The following is a 14,125-nucleotide window of genomic DNA, read 5'->3' as shown; positions in this document are numbered from 1 at the left end:
CTGACCTGATGTGCCATTCCAAAAAGCTTCAAAAGATTATTTTTTTAAGAAAGGTTCAATATGTCCTGAGGCTATCGGTTTTGAGTTAAACTGGGTGAAGTAGAAATATTTTACTCATCAGCTTTGCAGTCACAGAGTTTGCCTCAGCTAGAACAAAACTGCTGAGGCATTTAGAGAAAATTAACCCCCCATCCTGGCAGCCAGATGTGACTGGTTTCTGATGAATGCACATGAGTGGGCTGAAAAACCAAGAGACTGTGAAATTCCTGTCAGGTCCGTACAGCACAGAATGGGCTATTGACTGCTTTCTATATTTCCCTCCATCATTCTTCTTGAACGCTGCCATTAATTTCCTCTCCTGCTCTGACTTGGGAATTTAATTTTTTTTCCAGTTGTTTTTTTTTTTTTCTCCTTCCTCCCCCCACCACTTTCTGGCCTGTCCCCCCCAGGCTGACTCCCATTGTCGCTGTGTCCGTGGCCATCGGCATTGGCGCTGCTGGCGTGGCCATCCCAGCTGCAGGGGCGATGGAGCGGGGCCATGCTGGCCGAGTGGTGGAGACTCTCCAGCGAGGCCTCTCCAGCCAGGCTGGGCTGGCGAGGATCCAGGCAGCCTCTCAGGAGAACGCTCAGAAAATATTAGCTGTGCAGGTAGGTGATTGCAGGGAAGTCGGAAAGATCATTCTGATCTAGATTGAAAAGCAAATGATGGGTAGTGTGATGAAGCATTAAAACCATATCCCATCAGAGTTTTATAAATTTTTAACCTCTTTAATAAACTGGAATTGCATGAAGGATGAATTCAGTAAGTTAGCACATATACCATGCATAGATTGAAAAAAGAGGGGGAGATTAGATTTATTTCTCACAAACCTTTGAGAAGATTATTATAAATACATTGAATATAAATATTTGAAACACAGAGTGGCACTGCTGTTGCTGCTCAGTTGTTTTAGAAGATGTTATTGTGTCCTGTTTTGTGCAAATATTATTTCCATGGTAAACACTATTGTCATTTTCACAGTATTCGTATTTAATATCTTTAGAAGAGGACAATTTTTAAGAAGTATTGCACTTTCGTAACTCAGTTATACAATAATTTTCCCTTATTTGTAAAAAAACAACATTGTGGAGAGATGAGATTTAAAAATGGTTTCCAACGATGTATGGTATTTCATTTTATGTCTTGTTCCCCAGATAAATATATTTATCAGGGAAAATAACTACCATACAGTATAGTTTAAATGTTCGTTTATTTTTGTTTCGTGGTATGGTATTTTATTTATATTTCTGTAAAGACACTCCTTTCAATATCTTCCATAGGTAATGGCCATAACCAGATGTCATTTGTGAAGGATTTTTAAAAGACTTAAGTGAAATATTTCTTCAGACTTATTTCTTACAAAAGAAGTCACATTGCTGGTGCAGCTTTAGGGCAGCATATTCTTTCCATCTCTGTTGTCTAATTTTTAACGGTCAAGCTTTTTTGTGTGAAACAATTTCACTGCATTTTAATATTATGTAATTACGCTTCACACTTATTATCCAATGAATTAAAGTAAAACCTAACTTGAATCAGTTCTAGAATTCCATTAAGTTGCATTAGCATGACGATCTGTTTTCACCGTCTCACTGAGAGGATTTATATTTTGAAATTCCAAATTTCCATATTTGTTCTAGGGAATCATGTATGTTGTGCTATGTATGCTCTACTTATGTAAGAGATTTAGAAAATCACAATGATATCATAGTCAGAAATTAAATATAAATAATTAAGACAAAAATATAATCAGATTTATACCTTAGTCATGGGTTTAATGGAATATGTTTTATGGAATTCTATGGAATTTTGGGGTTGTTATATATGCCAAAATATTGCACTGATCTCTGTCCCAGTGAAAACATTTTTTTCACTCAAATTCCTCATTTAGCATTTGAAAAACTGTAAAAGCTTCCTTTTTATTTTTGTAGGGGGATTTCTCAGATGATTTCTTTTCTCTCCTGTGTGCATAGGAGAGCAGAGGTGATCTGTGGCATCCCAAAGCTCATGATCAAAAGGGGTGACATAGAAGCCACAGACGGCAGATGGTTTCCTCACACACAAATCTTAGCATTAGCCTAATGTTCCACAATATTTTAATAGTTGTACTGCAAACCTCGTCTGCATTGGAACACTTCTGCCAGCAACCAGTCCTTGCAACAATGGATGACTGTGGCAGAAAACCTCCACCTTAGCACTCATTTTTCCATGCATGCTGTCCCTGTTGAGAACCCGTGTCAGCAAATCTTGTCACCCTGAATAACACAGCTAGTTGGAAACAGGCCTAAACTAAGCTTTTAGGTGTAAGACCCTGCACCACTTGGGGGTGTTCAGATCTGAGTAGCTCAGAGCTACGAGTGACAATGTCTTGTTCAGTGTGGAAAGCATTCTGTTCCCTCTCTGCTTTTATTATCCATTACATAGTTTTTTTATATAATTCTGATTCTTTTCAGGTATTATGATATCCTTGCTATGTTTTTATGTGGTTTGACTGATGATAATTTAAAATTAAAATAATAAACAAAGAAAAAATATAAGATAGAAACTGAAGTAGTTACTCTAAGAGCAATTCTCAAGGCGTGTAGAGAAAAAAACACTTCCCTTCAGCAATGTTCTGGTTTCGTATTCTGCAGGTCCTGGAAGGTGCTTAATTATATATGGATGGGCGTCTTTGTAAATCTCTGTTATTGTCAGATCAATCTATTCATCTACCAATTAAGTTCTCTTATTGATGACATTAACATAGTGACATTCACGTCCAAAATAAAACCTGACAGTTATTCTTCTCCCTTTCTTGTGTCTCAGCCAGAAGTATCCCAAGCTTATTGTTCCTAGTGGCACTCCTATATTAAAGTATGAGGATGAGAACATGCTGCACTGAGAAGTGTGTGGCAAAGCAGTGATTCCTGCTCATCAGAGCTTCTGTCCCAGCATTTCCTTGACCAGAGCAATCAGAAGCAAGTGAATGACAGAGGAAGAGTGCATTAGGGGAGGCAGTAGATACAGTACATTGGCTGCCTAAGTGTTTTCTAATATTTTACAGGAGCCATGACCTGGGTGAGATCCAAAAAGAGACTTAAAAATAGATAATGGAGGAGGTTTTGGCCTTTTCACCAGGTGCTTTTTGTCTACCAACACCCTTCAGTTATACCCAGCAGCAGAGTTTTGGGTAAACTGTGAAATGAAATTGAAGAGCTGTCTCAGAACAAAGACAGATTTGATCAGAGGTTTCATCATTATTTGTCAACACTATTGCTGTTTAGTGACATGAAAACACTTTAAAAAAACCCCACCTACTTTAATTTATTTCAAACAGACTTTTAAATATGTAATTCCTGGGTTTTATAATGATCTCTTTAGCCATTTTGCCTTTTCAATATTTCATATTTGCATTGGAAACAGGAATAATTAAATTATTACCTAGTGTCAGTATGTTTCCTGAATGTACTCCTGGCAGAAAATGAAATTTTGACATTAAGCATTTTAATTGGGAACTTAAAAAAGGGATAAGATATTCTTCCATATTAATCGCAAAGAATAAATATGTTTGCAATCCAATCAATTACAAGAACAGAGAACAATAATTGAAATTATTTATACTTAAAATTTTGGCTCCTTATATATTTCATTTTCTTTAGAGCAAAGTGCAAGGCTTTTCTTGAGTGAGACTATTTAATCTTGTAATACTCTACTTTTTTTTTAAATTTCTTAATTTTTTAAAAAATTCTTTACTGCCTCTGATTGCAGTAGCAGAATTTAAGAGTTTACTGTCTGGAGATATTTTTTTATTTGAGAGACTGCACTAGAAGTGCCTTAGAAGCGCATGAGCGTGCTCTGCTCTTTTTATTCTGGGACATTTACATACATGCACAACAGCTCTGAAAAGAGACTATTTTTTTTTATTGTGGTAGTCAAAGAAAGTTCAATGTACTCCAATATGGATGTACTTTTCAGTTGTTTTACCATCACTGTCAGCACAGTCTATGGTTTGCCGGAGGATTTCAACCTTCAAAAATCCTTCAACAATTACTAAATAAAATTTTAGTCCAGCAGAAAATAATAGAAACAATCTCTTTAATTTTGAAAAAAAAATTAAAATATGTAAAACTTTTTGTACCTAGTGTACAGGCAAGGTATTTATTATGTTAATTACTTCTGCTTTTCCAATAATGCTTTGGAGTTTCAGTAACTTGGCTCTTGAGTAAGTTCAATTAGCTATCTAATTGCAAAAATTATATATGATGGCACATGTAGTTTTAGTTGGGACTGTACCTGTGCTTTAATCCTGATTATCTTCAATGTAGACCATCTTTATAGGTGATTTATCTTGACTATAGTTATATCAGAATCATTTTGGGAGTCAAAGTGCTACAGGAAATGATAACATCATTGCTATTCTCATTGTAACTTTAAAGGATTTCACACATACCTTTTCTGATGGTAGCAAGACAAAGGTACATTTTTAATAAATGCAAGATTATTGGTTTAATTTTTAATGGATCAGCAGCTTTGATAATCATTCACACCAGCACAAAGTGATACCAAAGTAGATAATCAGAATTTAGAGTTTAGAAATCCCTCAGATGGTAGCAACTTTATCCATTTTTATCAGGTGGACACAGCTACATAAGGCATCAAGGAACAAGGCACCAATCAACCCCAAGTCTGTCACTGTGATTGACGTTTACTGTGGTTATTAATATATTTTCTGCAGTTTTACTCAAGTTGCTTAATTAGACTGAAATCTTTAAAAGTTTTGGGCAAAGCTTTTGGAGTTCAAAATAACCACACTGTACTGAACTACACCAGTTTATACCAGAAGAGTTTTGGTGTTTTGCCTTTATTCAAGCAATTTTGCAAAGGCTGCTAGGGAAAGGAGTGACTCTTCCTTACTAAGGCTTAGAATTTTTGGTGAATCTGCCACAGGCACCTCACTGGATACTAATTCTTAATGGAGAAAATATCTTACTGACTGTGCAGAACTGTGCTCTTCATGTCACCCCGTTCTACCTCCTTACAAGAAATTCTGTGCAGTTCCACTGAGGCCAGGAGCAACAGAAACCCTGCGTGCTACAAGCAGCTTTACCCTTTTGCTCTCTGAAAACCATACATTGCTTCCTAGCTGTCAGGTGGTAACCAGTTTAAGCACATCTTTTGTTCTTTAACTTATTAACACAGGTGTGTTATGGTGCCCCTCAGGGCTGACGCTCTTCAAAATCTGTATGCCTTCTCTTTTATTTTTCTCTGTTATGGGTTGAGTTATCACCATTTCTGCTGATTGCACTCAGTTGTATCTTTTTTCCTGCTGATTTCACTTTAGCAGTCTTGCTGTTTCTGTCTTGTCTTGGAGACATATGGGGTTGGATGACAGATAATGTTTCTTAAGGGGACATGGCTACACACCTTTTAATTAGTTCTAAGCTTTTGTGTTTAGTCATATTTATCCATAATAACCACTTAAAATGTTGAAGCTACATTTTTCTGGGATTATTATTTATTTATAAATTATTTATTTTGTACAGGGCAGGGGAATTGAGACAAGCTATTTTTGTTTCTGCTCTTGGGGGTAATTCTTATGAGTTGAAAAATGTGTTAGTTAATCATGTTCTAAAGAAATGTGGAAATCAGCATCCAGAGTATAGTTCCTAAAAATATGTGGTTTTCCTCTCAAATACTTATGAACTTTGCATATTTGCATCTGGAATTCTTCCAAATATGATCTCACTTTTTTTTTTTTAATTCTTAAAGCAAATATTTTCTCTAGTTTTTTCTATATTTAGTTGATGACCCTGACAAGCATTCACCAAAATCTTTCAGTTTACATATTGTGTAGGTTTAGTGGCAAATACAGATGCCATGGTATGGACTCTAAAAGTTCATGACCATTTATTTTGTTGCTGCATGATGAAAGTGACCTTTCCAGTGAGAGAATGGAAAGTAGTCTCAAAATAAGCCAAACTCATAGAAGAAATTAGAACTTACTTGATTTCTTTGCCTCATTTTCATGGTCTGTGATTTTGCTTATCACATGGCAAAACTCCAATATCTTTATTCTGACATAATTTCCTTCACCATTTTTTAAGTGAAATGTACATGCAATTTGGCACAACTCAGCTCCATTTAGGTTTTTATGCCACTTAGGCCTTAATGCACCAAGTTTCTTAAGCTTCTTATAAACCCTTTCTTTTTTGAAGCTTTATACCTAAAGACTTATATAACCAAAACCATTTCCTGGCATGCATAGAAACACCAAACTATTTCAATTTTTCTATGAATTCACTTTAAAGTTTTGCTATAAGAAGTTAATATGATATGAATCAAAGAGTTAAGAAATTTGGTTGCCAATTAAAAGCCCTGGAGTATAGTAGGAAGACAAACAGTCCTAATTAGTTGTTAATGATGGAGACTAGAAAATGGGCTCTTCAAAGAAAAAAATTATTTTAATATTTTTAAGATTAACCCTATTAATAATTTAGTATATTTGCAGGTGCAATTTTCAACATAGAACATTTGTGTATTAAGTATTTCTGTGCACTACAAATTGTGACCTTGCAGAAAATGGATGGATGACAGCTAATTTAAAAGGTTTATTTTTAAATTTCTTTTAAAAGAAAAATTCCTCATAGTTACATTCTTTCACTATTCAGCACCACTTAATGGAATTCAGCTTTGTGTGTGACCAGAATAGGCCTAAATGTCAACTTTCTTACACTTGCTAACACGTACACACAGAAATGTCTTAATAATTTAAAATAGTGAATTAATGACTAATAGAAATGGATAGATAATTTTTTCAATAGTGAAATATAAATTTAAAGAATTAAGAGTTTATTAAATATGACTAGATATCTGACTTTCGAGGATGAGGAAATTACTAGAAAATCTTCCTTTTTCATTCAGCAAAATTTATTCTACCCCTAAAGAGATTTCCAATCCAGAAATTCTGTCTATGAATTCTTGTTCTTTACACCTGTAATCCTGATAACTCACATTTGTGGGCCAAACACTCCAGTCAAATCTGAGGAACTGGCAGGCATGTTCTCTCTGCTATTTTTATTGTCAGCAGGTCTGCTCAAGCCAGTAGGTATTAAAAGACAAAAATAGAGAAACAACATGACTTCCAGATTCTTAAAAAGTGATCCCCTGAGCCATTTCACTGCTACGGCAGCCTTTAAGCCTCAGATTATCCTCTGTGCTCCCTGAGAGATTCAGAATTTCAAGCTCAATGGAATAAAAATGTACTGAAACACAATGATTTGAGAAGTTTTCAAAAACAGTGTTAAAGTTGTCTTGCTTGATGCCTTTTCCAGAATCTGAAGACAACTGGATTTCTATTTTTTGATGTAGCATAAGTTTTACTTTTTTACATAAGTAACTAAAATCTGTGTTGAAATGTGAAATGTTTACGTAACATAATCTGAATAAAGTTTATATAAATAATTGCAGTGCTAACATTTCTAAATTGAGTATCAAGTTTTTGCAATCTTAATAATTTTCATGCAAGTCTTTTTTTTTTAATCTTTCCAATCTCCAAGAATATAAACCATTATATTGACTCTTGCCTTGATCATCAGCAGAGTTAGTGACAAAAACCTTAATCTGCCACTTGAACTAATGGAGTCAGTATCAACTGTTGTAGACTGCTGTATGTGTCCCATTCGTTAATTCACTGCTCAAATTTTTGTCTAATCAAAGTCCCTCCAGCTCACAGCATCTGCTTTTCCCAACCCAGTGTCTGTGCTGCATGTCATCCCCAATTATTGTTAAATCTCTTTCCTGCACCTGACTCATTCCCAGACTGTTGGCCCAGTCATTTCTGCTCTCTCTTCATGCTTCCATTCTAAACCTAGCCTCTGGCACTGCCTATTTCCATTTTCCTGTGTTCCCTTGTTGCTCTCTCAAGTCCCAGCCTACATCTTTTTTTCCCAACCAATGGTTGCCTTCTTCCACCTCTCAACCTCTGAGACCTGCCAGTTCCAGGTTTTACCCTGATCTGACATACCTTCTCTGCAGCTCAATTCTATAACCTCATAGACCCAGCTCAAACCACAGCAGTCCTGAGATACTACTGCAGGAGAAACATTACCTCTCACCAGGCTCAAGTTTGTAAAAATGTGGTTTTCAGAGCTACTGAGCTCGAGTTCACATTTACTAATCATAGGGAAACTGTTTTCAGAGCCCAATGATGAAGTTTTTGATATGTTGCAATTTAAAAAAAAAAAAAAAAAAAAAAAAAAAAAAGAAAAGAAAAAAGGAAGGCATTAGAATGGATATTATAACAGCAAATCTTGACAATTTTCACATGTAATTCTCACAGCCCTACCTTCAGTTCAGGGGGAGTCCTTCCTATTAAAGGAAAATTCGTTGGAGTGATTCAAAGACCAGTGTTTCAAAAACCAGAAATAAATACTTCAAGTTCAACCTAGCAAACTGGATAGGTATTCTTGAACTTCTGTGCAGAGCTTGGCTGTCTTGGTTTGAGTAGGTGTGCTATGGCCATCTGGGACACTATGGGAGAGCAGATACATGATCAAAATATCTCAAAGTATTTTATTACAGTTCTGTGAAAAGTTTTAGGCTAAATTATAGGTAACACTGAGGTTTATGATGAGGATTCTGTAGCTCATGAATCTCTCTTTTGAGACTTTGGCCAAATATGGCAACTTCTCAAAGATCAATGATTTGATTCACAAAATTCCCTAATCAAGTAAAACTGCAGTGGTTTCACATGTACTTTCACCTTCAAGGCACCAGTAGTTGTTTTGATTGACAAGAAAATACAGCAATGATTCAACAAGTAACATGGTTATTCAGTTGTTTAGAAAATGAAGCAACATTTCATGGTTTTGCTTCTCCAGCAATTGACAGAAACTTTCAGTGTATAATTAAGAAAAGTTAAATAAAGCCCATTTGTAGGAAGACGAGATTAAGAATAGGATTTATGGAGTTATTCTGTTGCCAAATGAGCAAATGCTTAGCTCTGGTTTTATAAGTAAAAACTACAGAATTTAATTTCTTTATCCAGTACAGTGAGTAAAGTCTCCGAGAAATGACATTTTAAATTAATGATTCAACCTTACAACATCACTTTGGGTTATTTGAAGTTTAGTAACCTCCTTCTACTCATATAAAACATATATCAAAACACGGGTTTAATGATAAAGTGTTTACATGTTGAAAGCTCCTTCTTGGCAGCTCTTCTGTTTTTGTTGTCACCTGAATTAATTATAGTAGCTCAGAACATCTCTAGCAAACATGATGATATATCATAGATTATAAACTCATCTACTGAACTCTTAACTATGGTTGAAAAGTAGATGATTTTGTTTAAAGACAGCAGTTTAAAAATTTAGACATTTAATTTAATTATCTTCTCCCAGAAGTATAAGAAGAAATCAGAATCCTAGAGTGAATAGCATTATACTTGCATAAGAAAACTTACAGAAGCATTTTTGCTTCAAACTCAATAATTTTGCTTATAATCACTAAGTATGTTTTTGTTTTACAGAACCAGTATGATTTGGAAAAAGAATAAAATTGCTTTTAAAGTGCAAAAATAATTATGAACCACTTGAAATGTAATGTCTGTATTTTATTTCTCATCAGAATTCATTAGTGTGTAACATCAATAATTTAGCCCATCATTTGCCAACACTGACTTGGCTCAGTAGTTCAATCATGTAACCCTGTAAACTCACTTTCCATTAAAATGAATGTTGCTGACAAAGGATAACTAAAGAGATACTTCATTTATTAGCTAAAGAGATACTTCATTTATCAACATTTTTAAATTAGAAGTTTGGGACCACAGACACTTAGCTGGATAAATTATTCAAAGAGATCTTTGCATTAGGCCTAAAGATGTTTATAGAATCAAATACAATGTTATCCAGAATTATAACAGCCTTTCATTTGTGTAACATGTAATTCACAGTATAATATTCCAGAAACCAACAGAGCCACCTGCAGAGAATCAAATGACCTACCGGTACGAAATACTGTCTGTCATATGCAAAATTATCAAATGTGTAATATCCCATCTTTTGATTGACTCAATCAAGCATTTCACATGGAAAATTCCTTACAAGAAACTTCTTGAAATCAACAATATAATCTTCCCAAGTTGCATTTGAGGAATTAGATGCTTTACATTATTTTACTATGAGCACTTTATTTAATCCAATAATTATGTTCTCTTAACGTATCCTTTAAAAATATCCAGGATTCAGATGTGATACCTCAGCTTGTTGCTTTGCTGACCTTTTTTCTTGCTACCTATTCTTTCTTACCAGAATACCGGATTCTTTTTTTAAACTTCAGTTGTTTGTTTTTTTGGTTTTTTTTTTTTTTTTTTTTTTGTTATCATAATGCAACTTGGGGGTAAATATTTGTTTCTTTCCTTTTTTTTTTTTTTAAAGTTTTTTATATTAAATAGGTACCTTTGGCATGAGAGGACAGAGTTATGAATTAAATAAAATCCTCTTATATTATGTCTTTTGCTTATGCCTGGGAAGATAGATCTGGAAACCAGATCCTTCCTAAGGATAAATCCGTAAACATCTGTCAGAGGAGTGACATAACATGACTGTCATCTGACTGTGTACTCTGGAGGGCTGCTGCTAGCACTACAGAAAGAACCAATTAAGGACAGAAGCAGAAAGCAAATAAAAATGTTACTGTATCAGTTGGGTCAAACCAACACATTGCTGTACAATTCCTCTTACTCTTTTCTAGCTACCTAAATTGAATGTGTATGGTTTCTCTATAATAATTCCCATCATTACTCTTTTCTCAAACTTTGTGCTGGAGACACAATAACCACTCCTCCTTTAAAGGATGTTCCATGTAAATTCTGTTGCAGTCTTTATGCTCATAAGTCTTATAAATATGTTTTTGTAATACTCCAGGCTGAGTTGTGAGGGATCAAATTTAGATCCTTGCTTTCAAGTGTTCTCCTAAGTGTTTTTTCCAATTGAACGGGATAGTCATCTGAGCCCAAGCACTGTGGGGAGCTGAGCATGCACGTGGTATCAGAGCAGAAATGTAGTTTTGAAACAATTTAAAAGATGCTGCTATCAGCTGATTCAGGGGTCTGAGGGGCTTTGCACAAGGAAACCTCTTGAATTTTTTCTCTGTTTTGTGAGGTGAGAGTGGGTTGGAAAGAACTACACGTTAGAGAGCTACTCATTTGTCAAGGATGATTTTGAAGAAAATGTAAACAGAAGCATTTATCTTCTAGTAGTGCTGTATTTCTCATTCTATAATATTCAGTATTGCCACATGGATATGCAGTCAGTATAGTATCATCACTTAGCATCAGTTTTGCCACGTCGACTGCCACTGGAACAGTAACCTGAGAGCTGAAGACTCAGGAAAACAGTTTCTTTCTTCTCTTAAATCCTCTAAAACTGTGATGGGTCACAGCAGTTTCATGATTCACATTAACATGCCAGCTTGTCACAGCTGTCATGGATCCCTCTGAAGCAACCTGTGCAGTTTTCTGACCCTCCTATATGTTGGAGCAACTGCTGTCTTGGACAGTAACATCCTTGGGGATGATGGAGAGAAAACAGAGCAATCCACTCCATGATTTTCCCCTTCCTGTGACACTCCTTAGCCTTCAGTAGTACAAGCTGTCTTTATGACTGCTCAGTCCTATAGAAAATTTAATATCTATTTTCAGAGATTCTGAATGAATTTTTTCTAGATTAATGCAAAGCTTCCCTTGTGTTTCCATGTGTGCTACAAGGACAAGAGGATAAATATATGACACTGTGGAAACTCAGAAGCATGACCTTGTGATTACAGGGAGGTGTTCCAAAATTTAGGAATATTTACTGAGCAAGGGGTATTCTGAAAAAAAGTTTCTTCAGTCTGATCTCAGGTGTCTGGTCTGGTATAGTAAAATGTTATGAAGAAATATTGCATGTGTTTATTCTGTTCTTATACTCTTCTGTACATGGCCTCCCATCAAGATTGTTGCTGGGTGGGTTAGATGGACCACTGGCTTTGCTCCACATTGCAGTGTGTGTGTGATGCTGTTATGATTGCTGGCTTCTTAGGCAATATATAATTTTTCCAATTTTATATTCACATTTTATTTCTCTATGATTATTCCTATAGAAGTTTTGCATAGTTTTCTGATTATCTTGTTGATTTACTATATCTTCCCCTATTTCAGATATTCTTCATCTGCAGCAAAAGATGGTTTAGAGCAGTTAATCCTTTTTCCCCTGAGGCAGTACATTAAATTATTTACTTCTGAGGAATTCTTTTCTAAGTAAATTTTAACTGTAGTATATGAGAGAACAAATTTGCACCACTTAATGGGAATCATAACTGCACCTGTAACCTTCTAGAAAGAAGCTGATTATCCAGGAGTTCATTGTACAATATTTCCAAGTTACAAGACTCATAAAACATTAATATTTTGCACATCTAAACTAAAATGCTTGAGAATAAGGCTTAGGGGAATTGAGATTCAAGTGCATTTTGGGCATTTGCTATTTGACTACGGGTATGATGTTTCAAGAAAGGAATTTACATGGCCAAAATTCATTCCTTGTTCTCCTCTTCTTTTCCCCCTCCAGATAATGAGTCCTTCTCAGTCTTCAAAAAGGAGTATTGATATAAAATTAGTTTCAGATGGAAAAGAAGGAAGTTACTCACATGTTTTAGAGTTTTGCAATCTGACTCAAATATCCTCATGTTGTACCTTGCTATTCCTGCAAGATGTTAGGTAGAACAGTAAGCACTGCTAGGGAATGGGGAACTGATTTTCACAGTTTACTTCTTTTAAATCCATTAGTTTTATTACAATTGCACCTAATTTAGATGCGTGTCAAAATCAAGCATTAAGATTACCTTTTATTTTTAGTCTTTATTTCTTATGATTTGAGAGCTATTAGCACATGATACTGTCAACCTAATGGAGCAATCTGAAAATAAGTCACCATATTTAATGTCATTGTATATTTAAAATAAATGTTTTTAGTTTCTAAACTTCTTTTTTTCATTGAAACAGTAACAAAGCATAAGACTGTCCTAAATTTAATTTAGTCAGTGCATTGTAAAATGTAGGCTTCCTCCTTTCTTTCTTACAAGTTGAACTTCTTTAGGGAAAGAATTGGAAATTTTTCCATAACCCAAGGCTTCATAAATACTTGATCAAAATGGCAATCAGAATAAAATCAAGTATTTCCTCAATAACAGCTATGCTGAGAATCAAAATACTCCCACTGAAGTCTACAGCCTAATTTGGAAATTCATTTTACATTACTGTAATCCATTTATTTAAATCACTCATAGAAATAAGATCAGCAGTAAAATGTATAGGTTGTTTTTGCGGGGTATCTTGGTTTTGTGGTTTGGGAATATTTTATTTCAGCCTTAACAGAACACATCCACAGCTCCCAGTTTTCACTTAATGGGAATCCAAATGCATGCTCAAACTTGGTCTTACACGCACGTATCAGTATCATTTTTCCAATGAACCAGCACAAAACATTTTCCTTTAAGATGGTGTAATCTTAAATGTTTTATTAAATCTATTTTGAAATCAAGTCAGTGTCATTAACAAACTATAATTTGATGATTAGTTTTCCATCTTGTAAATTTTAGTTATTAAAAATGACATTTAGCTACAATAGATGTTCATATTACCTTTATTTTATTACTAAGAGACAGTGGTAGATATGTCCTACTTAGGCCAGTGTCTAGCCTTAGAAGAGGTACCAGCTGCTACAATCTGTGCAGTGCTTTTTGCATGGCCCTTCTCCATACAGCCAGGTTCTAGAGAGAAAATGACAGAAATGTACACATATTTAGCATTTTGTAGTGATTGAATTGAAATTCCTCCCTGCTCAACCCACAGAATTTATATTTGTGCTTCTGAGCCTGCCTCTATAGAGAATCTCTAGACACTAAAGTCCAGTTCTCTAAATCATACCATTAAGCTCCGAACTTAATGTTTAGCTATCTTGATAATTAAAAAAAAAAAAAAAAAAAGAGGAAGAATATAAGTGGTATCTCATGAACTCACCTTTGTGGCTGGCTGATAAGCCAATGTATTCTGAATGTTTTTCCAGT

At 35.0% G+C, this 14,125-nt stretch overlaps 1 protein-coding gene across 1 annotated transcript in view; it reads left to right on the top strand.

The window, feature by feature from the left end:
• Positions 1–393: 393 nt before the first annotated feature.
• The window catches only part of CCDC178 (coiled-coil domain containing 178), a 15,721-nt gene continuing 1,989 nt past the window's right edge, over positions 394–14,125 (top strand). The window contains exon 1 of the mRNA XM_041714726.2: positions 394–648. Within this exon, the coding sequence (XP_041570660.2) occupies positions 526–648 (123 nt within the window). The 5' untranslated portion in view covers positions 394–525. The remainder of the gene's footprint in view (positions 649–14,125) is intronic.

The sequence above is a fragment of the Taeniopygia guttata genome, chromosome 2 (assembly GCF_048771995.1).
Source record: "Taeniopygia guttata chromosome 2, bTaeGut7.mat, whole genome shotgun sequence".
NCBI lineage: Eukaryota > Metazoa > Chordata > Aves > Passeriformes > Estrildidae > Taeniopygia > Taeniopygia guttata.
Note: the sequence above shows the minus strand (reverse complement) of the source record. Positions and strands in the feature narration are given on the sequence as shown.